The sequence below is a fragment of the Halyomorpha halys genome, unplaced genomic scaffold (assembly GCF_000696795.3).
Source record: "Halyomorpha halys isolate HHAL.00 unplaced genomic scaffold, Hhal_1.1 Scaffold354.1, whole genome shotgun sequence".
Classification (NCBI taxonomy): Eukaryota; Metazoa; Arthropoda; class Insecta; order Hemiptera; family Pentatomidae; genus Halyomorpha; species Halyomorpha halys.
This window is the reverse complement of record NW_027111517.1, coordinates 224314-233946: the sequence shown is the minus strand read 5'-3', so window position 1 is coordinate 233946 and position 9633 is coordinate 224314. Positions and strand designations below refer to the sequence as shown.

The window sequence follows — 9633 nt, the reverse complement described above, 5'->3', positions numbered from 1 at the left end:
GGGGGTTGTGACAGGGTGGCCAGAAGGTGTGAGTTTTATTTAAAAGTTAAATAAATAAAAAAAATAATAAAAGAACTCCAAGGAAATTAATTCGTTTATCAATTACAATAAATCAGATGAATTCAGCCTCTACACTCATCAGTAATTTATTTTGCATCTCGTCCAAACGTATCGGTCAATCAGACCAATACCAAATTGTATTTAAATTTTGATTTATTATTTTTAATGTCTTGATAGTATTGATGAGGCACTTGAAAAGAGTTGGGTACACTAATCAGCTACTATTTTGGAAATTATAGTAAGGAATGAAATTGAAAATTAAGATCATCTTTGATTATGGCCACATTGACCGAAAGGTTGGAGATGTGTTGGTGCTAAATGGGCTTATTTATCATGATTGATAAATTCAAACAAGAAATCATATCTATATTTTTTTTTATTACAATGCGGACGTGATAGAAAATCCTGCTCCTAAAATACTGTTGTCTAAGTGGTTTACATTAAAAAAATTAAGAATTATTTATTCTTTGAATTATTAAGAGATTAAGAACGTTGGAGAGTGGAAGGGCGTTTGGAGGTTGCCCGATTTGTGTAATTTTTATAGCGGTGAAATCCATTATGTTTTATTACTTTCTTCAATGATTAACAGCGTGCTTTCTGTGCCAGAATGTTGAGTAAATGGTTCCATCGCAACTAAAATTCTACGTCGTAACGATACGTTACGTGTTCAGTAATCCAAAGAACAAATAATTCTCACTGGTGATTAATAAATAAATAATTTTCCTTGGAGATCTTTATTTATTTCATTAACTTTTAAATACCTTTCTGGGCGAATTTTATTGCATAAAAATTACATTTCGATTTAAAAAATTTATTATTCATAGTAGCACAGAGATATCATAGTTAGGTCTGTTGGCCTAGCGAACTATAGTCCCCTCACGATCTTCCTCTATAATTACATGGAACATGGAGGAATCTCTTCAATAGGCTTCAAAGCAGCTGACACATATAACGTACATTTCAACACCAAACAACAATATAAATTGATAATCTAACATTATTTATGTACACATATACACAGAGAGCTAAATATCAAGTATAAAATATTGAACAATCCATAATATAAGATATCGTATTTATAACGATAAATTAAATGGAAATATAAGTTAGAAACAATGATTTCATGTTATTAGTGAAATATTCGTCACCATCTCTTTTCTTTTTTATGACAAAATCATTTAGATACACAAAATACTAACCAATGATGCATAAGAATAAAAAGCTTTGTACAAACTAGATGTCCACCTGACGTCTTAAATACATATCTCACATGAATTTCTTATGTATGATTATATATTTAATTACAGCTATACACATCGTTGTAAAAAAAAAGCGTTTTATACAAAAATGATTAAAAAAAGAATTACAACATTATGACACTTAGAATTATGGATTGAAAGAAAAAATTCTAAGACAAGAATAGTGTTTTCCCTGACTCACGATAAAGGAATTTTGTATTATTATTATACATTCATACAGATGAATTTAAATACTTTGACTTTTAATTGAAATAAGAATTAACAATAACAACAAGCCCTCCTATGAACTATTTATCGTTTGAATAACTTTTAATTTAACATTGCGGGACTGATCACACAACTTGTAACAACGTCAGATCAATTTACCACACAAGATAATATTCGAGGTTATCTATTTAATACAAACTTTTAATACGAATAAAATCCGATGGAAACACATTATGTAAGCAATTCTTTATTATATTTGAGCGCAACATTTCACACAGAACCAAAATTTCTCTATAAATCTTAAACAAAAAAAAGTTGATTCTTGTCTCTGCAACTGGACTAATTTCACCTGGTAATAAAATTTTTAAGATCTATTTTTTCTTTCTTCCTTATATGGAACTATGAATAAAAATCACATTTATGCTTAAAAATATAATCAATAACTAGACAAACATCGATTGACTGAGTAGATTGCTAACATAGATACACCGTTCAAATTTTGCTAATAATTAGAAAAGTTATTTGCTAAGGACACAAATCATTAGACTATATCGCAACAAATCATTAGAATACACAATAGTTAACAAAAATATACATAAATTATCAAGGTATTTATATACACGCTCTTTTGGAAACATTATACCAGTTATATGAGTCGGGTGTGAAATACAAGACGAGTAGATATGTTGGGATGAGAGCAAGTATTTTTAAGCTCGACAATGCACATCATATTTGGGTTCAATTGATTTTTTCTAAATCTTTCCTCTAAAACCTTTTTGCGAGCTTCAGGATAGATACCAAGACTTACAAGAATTTATTACAATTTCAAAATTAAACTCATAATTTTTTTTAAATATCCATTTCCAAAAAAGTTATAATAATAAACTGCTAGTAGGGGTACGGTGGTGCAAAAATGAAACCTATAAAAAGTCAGGTAAAAATGAGAAAGTTATATATTCTATAAAAAATCATTTTAGGTCGTTAAACAGCTTATTGGTTTAAATATTGTTAAAGCTAAATGAATTTTGCACTGGAAGAGTTATATTTGTTAATAAAACTTTTATAACTTATGCTGTTACATCATTTTAAATTTTAGGCAAAAGAAGATGGCCTCGTGACATTATATTGTAAAATGTTTTTAGAGTTCTACTACTGGGTAGTTTCTCTACATGCTGTATCATATCATTATCATTATGCCATTATGATCAAATTTACTTGTTGTATTTTTTATACAGTTTTAAATATCAATAAATAAAAAAAAAAATTTAGGAAATCATTTCTTTTAAAATCAGGCGATAAACGTTTTTCATCATGGTGGGTTAAATCATTGGGAAAACTCGGCATTAGTCCCGTTTCTAAAAAGAGGATCATGTCACCTGTTGTATATAAATTTAATAAAAATAATTTTGTATAGTAATAATATTAGCAATTATGACCAATAAAACAATAAAACCAATAAAAAAAAGTTTCATTTTTGCATAACTTGACCCCATATATACTTTAACTTAACTGATTTTAATGAATGCATAATAATTACACACTGATTTTCTGTGTTTTAAAACAAAAATTAAGCTCTTTTAACTAAGTGGAAGAGGATGGGCCTTCGTTTCGGCTGTAATCCATTCATAGGTATTATAAAATATTTTTGCTGGGTATAATAGGTTAATTTTTTTCCATTCCAAAAAGTTGGGTTTGACCAGCCAATCCGGAATAACTCAGATTAATTTAAAACTAGATATCTGAGTGAGCATATAGGAAAAATTCGAGAATTGAAATTTTGTTCAGATGATAATGGACAAGACTTGATAGCTTGGATCTGAAGTTACTAAAACAGGTGCCAATAATAAATAAATTAGGCAAAATTATATTTATTTAATTATTTCTTTAAGAATACACCTCGAAAAACGTTATAGTTATTCTCAGTCCCTCACCTGGTCTATTTAAAATATTAATGACACCGAAATATTTTGCAAGAAATGAATAAAACTGATTTTCATATAGCAGTATTAACAAGAAAATAAATATTTTTTTTTTAAATGTAAGAAGTAAATACTGAGCTGAACAATTGATAAAAAATAAAATTCAGCCGATGATAAAAGATATTTATTCATTAATAAATAAAACATTTTCATTATTAGTGTAAAACGAATCTCAGACAAATTTAAATTATTCCAAACAACGCAAGTACTGGCCGTAGATTTTTGAGTAACCTTTCAGAGTTAGAATACTGAAATATTATTCTAATATTATTCTTATTAACTCTGTTTGCTTACATACTCAATCTTCTCATACTATTAGTTGTAGATATGTTTATATTAGCATCTTATAATAAGTTAATTGTGTTGTACTATATAATATCACGACTCTAGGCTATATGTTTTCGCGAAAAAGTGTCTTCGAATTGCTCGTAGGTAACGACCGAAACGGTGCCGAGTGCAGAGAATTAAAAATAATAAATAGGCCCAAAATAAAGGTATCTCCTTTTAATCCAAAATTATTGCCCTCGCAAACCCACTAGTTCTTAAACTTTCATCTCAAATTATTCCTGATAACCCTCCCAGGCATCTGAAAATAAGATGGCCACAGGACCTTTTAACTTAAAATAGTGATTGAAGTCCATTGTGTATTTCCTTCTCAAGATATCATGTGTTATATTTTATAAGTTTTCGTATTTATATATTGTATTTTACTGTAAAGTCGTAAATTTTAATAAATAAAATGATGATATTAATAGTAATAATTAAAAAAGATACATCATAAAAATTTTTGGATTTCTTATGGTAATATTAATTGCATATTAACCATATTGTATGTTAATTTTTATTTTTAAATTTTTGACTAAATATGTTATATTAGTTATAAAACAATAATAAATAAATATCTGTCATTTTTCGGTTTGTTTCATTCAAATTTTGATTTTTTTTTTGGATCGTTTAACGCAGTATATACTTCCTACATTCAACAAATATTAATTTTCTTCTTATTACTTAAATATAAAAACCGTTAATGAACTTCAGTTAACTTTACCATTTAATAACGATTTTTACTTCTACTAAATAATTACATCAGGAAAATATTATATGAAGTAATGGGGTCAGACAAAGATATACAAAGATGTAAAAAGACTTGCTGTACACATGAAGTTGAGATTCAGCAACTTGAATGGATAATTTACTTCTTCCTCACTACTTCCTTAAGAATAAACCACCAATTTTTCAAATATATTCTTGCCGGTTTAACGTGACTATCTGAATCTACTTAGATCAACAAATTACAATTGATGATTTTCCGGATATTTGTAAAATTGTTAATTTGGGTATGACTGGCGGCTCACCACTATACCATGTGGTCCGATCACAGTTCGTTCCACATTGAACTTTAGAGAAACTATCGATTCTGGTCAAATGAACTATTAAAAATAAGGTATATTTTTAGGACGTGCATCGACTTGAACGACATTCAAGGTCACAATGGAACATCTGACTCAGTAGGAGGTAGAGAGCTACAAGTTAGGAAAAAAATATGTAACAATCTGTTGACTGGGCAGGTTCAGTTCTTGTACATGTCGCACAGGACCTTCTCCATGGGCGTGTTACCGATGGTTCGCTGGAAGAAGATGAACTCGACCCTGTGCGTAGGAACTGTCCTCAAGAGGGGAAGCATGAGAAGCAGCCTCCCGAAGCGTGGGCTCTGGCCAGGGTGCCTGCCCCTCGTGTGTTGGCAAAGCATAACTTGTGCTTGATCTTGAAGATTCTCTACTTGAAGAGGGTCCTTTAAGCCTCTTGTCTCTGTAACAAATTAATGAATTTAAGTATTCATGAGAGTTCGTGGTCCACGATTTAATGTCAGTCGTACTCTGGATCCAGTTTCAATTTTATTTAATTCTCTATAGTAAAATTATTGAATATTAATAATGAATTTAATATTGATGAAATATTTTATATTTTTTAGACCAAATGATGAGGCTTTTTGGAAAAAGTCTAATGTCAGCAATGGTAGTTGTTATACTATCAATAGGTTTTTTATAATGACCCCTATGGAAAATATCGATAGTACTTTCGAATTATTTCCAACTTTACTATGGACACTATCGATAGTATCTATCGTAGGGTTTTAGTATATAGGGTTAGTATCCATAGTAGGGTTATAGTATATAGGGTTAGTATCCATCGTAGGGTTATAGTATATAGGATTAGTATCCATAGTAGGGTTACAGTATATAAGATTAGTATCCATAGTAGGGTTATAGTATATAGGGTTAGTATCCATAGCTACCGAACTGTTCCCAACCCTGCTAGATATACCATTGCCCCGTCGGATTAACATTAAGCTGTTCATCCAACCCAACATAGCATACTTTTTCTTTTGACAGAACTAACTGAATACCCTACCGATTCTCTCTCCATAGCCCCGAATATGTTACATAATATATAATAAGTTATATTATTCCCAAAAACCTCTAGGCATTATCCTCCACTCCAGATGAGGGGCTTTTGAAATGACATTAAGAAGCAATTGTCAGATATAATTTTCTGTTCATGGCAATCGGCGCGAACGGAGTAATCTTATGACAAAGAAATTATAAGCGTTTACCAATTTTAACCGTTCACCGCGTTTAATGGATCAGTTAAGTACATATTTTGGTTGAATGGTTGTTTTGAAGATTAAGGTGAAAAACATCTGGGTCATTAGCGCCCGATCCATTAATCAATATTTCTTGGTTTAACCATTAAAGAAACATAAAATAAAAAATAAAAATTAATAAAGAATAAAAAAAAAATTGATTAATTTTATGAACTATGCTATTAGTTATTAATGAATTAATGTTATTTATTATTCATGAATTATGTTATTTTTTGGCAATAATCAACGAAACCTCGGCACTAGAAATAGTGCCTAACCTCTATTCCTTCTGTTATTATTCGAAATTACAATATAATGCACTACTTAGGGTAAGCGAACCAGTTATTAATATGTACCAGTTGTTAGCTGATCAACTTTATTTTTAAATATTTTTTCTTTTTTTAAGGCAATTCACAACGAAGGTGATATTTGCCTAGTTATCTACAGGTGACCAACCTATTCAAACCATGGTGGGGGGTCAAGTTTTTCATTTTTTTTTTTTTTTGCCGCTTACTGAAAAAACTAAACATCCCCAGGCTGGATTCGTACCGGCGCCGCCCGCAGATCTCAGAGCGACAGGCCTAAGCCTAACCATCTGGGCTACTGGCGGCCCATTTTTTCAAATATTAAGAGTTTGGTGTTAGCACTTGTAAGCTGAACTCACAGCTTACAACTGGCGCCAATTTTGAAACGGCTGTTTACACCAAAATCTCAATATTTCAAAACAAAAGTTTACCTGTCAATTAATGGTAAACTTAACCTATTTTATATAATTTTAGTTTTTAACACATTTTTTATTTTTCTCCCACCACCCCATAACATGAGCATTGGAAGTAAATCTCATTGCTTTAGGAATGGAACCAAGTGATTGAAAAGATAGTCTGTATTTTGAGGAGTAAAATATCAATATTTTTATATGTACATTCAAAATACCATAACTTGATTTAAACTGTAATATAACTGTTCTTGAACTTGGTTCAATGACAATGAAGATTTAAATTTCCTTTTAAAATAAATTATATTATGTAATAAATTGTACTTGAAGCATTTTATAAGTAAATAGTTTTATTCCACTCAAACATGATATAGATATCTTGTAATTTTAAATGTTGAAATAATTTTTTGGAATATTAGAATTCAAAATCATAAGTTACTAGAAGAATGTCCCATGCTTACCTCACTATGAAAATAACGAAAGATATCATTACGAATAGACAAATTCTAAATGGATTTAATATATACATATATTTTTTTAAATAATCCAACTTTATTTATTGATAGATATTACAATCTGCCACACCGTTGAGGACAATTGGTAATAATGATGAATCATCACATTCTTACTACAATAAAATAAAATAAGGATGAAAAATAAATGAAAAAAAAAGTACATGAAAAAAAATCTCTCTTAAAATATATACACACAGAAGGATAAGGAAAATGAACATAATCAAACTATGTGTATGAAAAAATAAATAAATAAAATAAAATAATGATAAAAATAAAAGTAACATTTACACTCCTATATACAATATTTACACAATCGACCTGAGGATCCCTGAGCCCACTCTATTCCCCACGTGTGAGGGGTAGAGCAGAGCTCATAAGATGCCAGCGCATCCCTCTTAGTACAAGACCCGGGAAGAAAAAAAGGCAGTTATCTCACCCCAAGTATAGGTGGGGGGAATAAAAAATAGCGGCTGTTTCAAAACCTTAAAAAAAACTAATTTTTCATTCGGAGCTCTAAATCTTAAAAACTACCTACAACACTAGAAAACCTAAGATCACATTATTTAAAGAAGGGTAAATTTGCTGAAATATTAGCCCTAAAAGAGCTATTTACGTCCAATAGTTCTCGAGATATAACTTTTTAAAAAGGAAAATTTCTTAAAAATCTACTGCAAGATAAGTAGTTAGATAATTTATTTTGAGAAATCTATATCTCAGGAACTATGTGACGTACAGATGTCTATTAGCACTCAAATTAAAGCTAGTATAATGGACTATACAGAAGTTTATGACCTTTATCTTTGTAGGAATATTAGTTTTCATGATATTTGCTAAAATAAATTGATTTTTAGTTGTTCGGACAATAAATTTGATTTATGAAAAACTTCATTTCAGAAACCATTTGACATACAGATATCTGCCAGCGCTCAAATTAAAGCTAGTTAAATTCACTATAAAATAGTTAATAATGTTTATCTTTGTAGGACTAGTAGTTTTTATGATATTTGACCAAATAAACTCACAAAATGTTAATTTCTAGTTGTTCGGATAAAATGTTGGATTTTTGAAAACATATATCTCTAGATCCATAAGACGCACATATGTCTGCCAACACTCAAAATAAAGGAAATTTAACTTACTATAAAGTAGTCTATGACACTTATCTTCGTAGCGGTAGTGGTTTTTATGATATTCACATATGAATATAAATTTGGCAAATGGAAATTTGTCCGAACAACTATAAATCAATTTATATTAGCAAATTTCATGAAAACTATTACTCCTACGAAGATAAACATCGCAAACTACTTTATAGCTCATTAAACTAGCTTTAATTTGAGTGCTAATGGACATCTTTAAAATAGTTTTTGAGATATAGATTTTTCAAAATAAATTCACTAACTACTGATCTGTCAGTACGTTCCATACAACATTTTTATGAAATGTTGCTTTTTAAAAAGCTATATCTTGAAAACTATTTAACGTAAATAACTCTTTTAGGGCTCATATTTTAGGAAATTTGGTCATCTTTAAATGAAGTTCTCTTAGGCTTTCTTGTGTCGTTCCTACTATTTAAGATAGAGAGCTCCGAATGAAAAATTAAATTTTTTTATCGCTTTTAAACAGCCGCCATTTTTTATTCTCCCTACCTATACTTGGCAGACTCATAAATTTTGACTAGTAATTATACACAGTTTTCATTAAAGTAATAAAAAACTGGGGTGAGATAACTGCCTATCTCCTCTTGGGCTCTTGTACTATCTTGTCGCATCACTGGTAATGAGCCAGTGGAGGCTGAGCAAGTGCGCTAAAGCCGCACTCAACTTGAATGGAGAATCTGACTATTGCCAGAACTCCAATTGTCCATTTTTATTCTACAATAAGTCTCTTGGCCACTGCCGTTTCAACCTTCTAGGTGGATTGTAGGGATGAGTGGAACTAGATAAGGATTAGGATGGTTAGAAATGTTTTTATGGAATTTTGAGAATTTGGTTGGTTTGAGATCAAGGACAAAAGGGATATGAAGGTCATGGTGTAGTGATCTGTTGGAAACGTAATAGGGTGCATTAAGTTCTAAGGACTTTGAATTGAAAGGACTGTTTGTTTGTTTATTGTTGCTTAAAGGTGTAAAACCCTCTGGTCATCAACGCCTATGACATGCTAAAAATTAATAATAAATAAAATAAAAAAAATTAAAATTAAAATCGAAGAGGAGTTATAATTTAGAAAGAAGGCGGTGTGCTTTTAAAAATTA

General features: G+C 30.1%; 1 protein-coding gene across 1 annotated transcript in view; it reads right to left on the bottom strand.

Annotated features, from left to right (window-relative positions):
• Positions 1 to 5030: 5030 nt before the first annotated feature.
• Positions 5031 to 9633, bottom strand: part of LOC106681634 (photoreceptor-specific nuclear receptor) — an 81707-nt gene continuing 77104 nt past the window's right edge. The window contains exon 9 of the mRNA XM_067049560.1: positions 5031 to 5314. Within this exon, the coding sequence (XP_066905661.1) occupies positions 5076 to 5314 (239 nt within the window). The 3' untranslated portion in view covers positions 5031 to 5075. The remainder of the gene's footprint in view (positions 5315 to 9633) is intronic.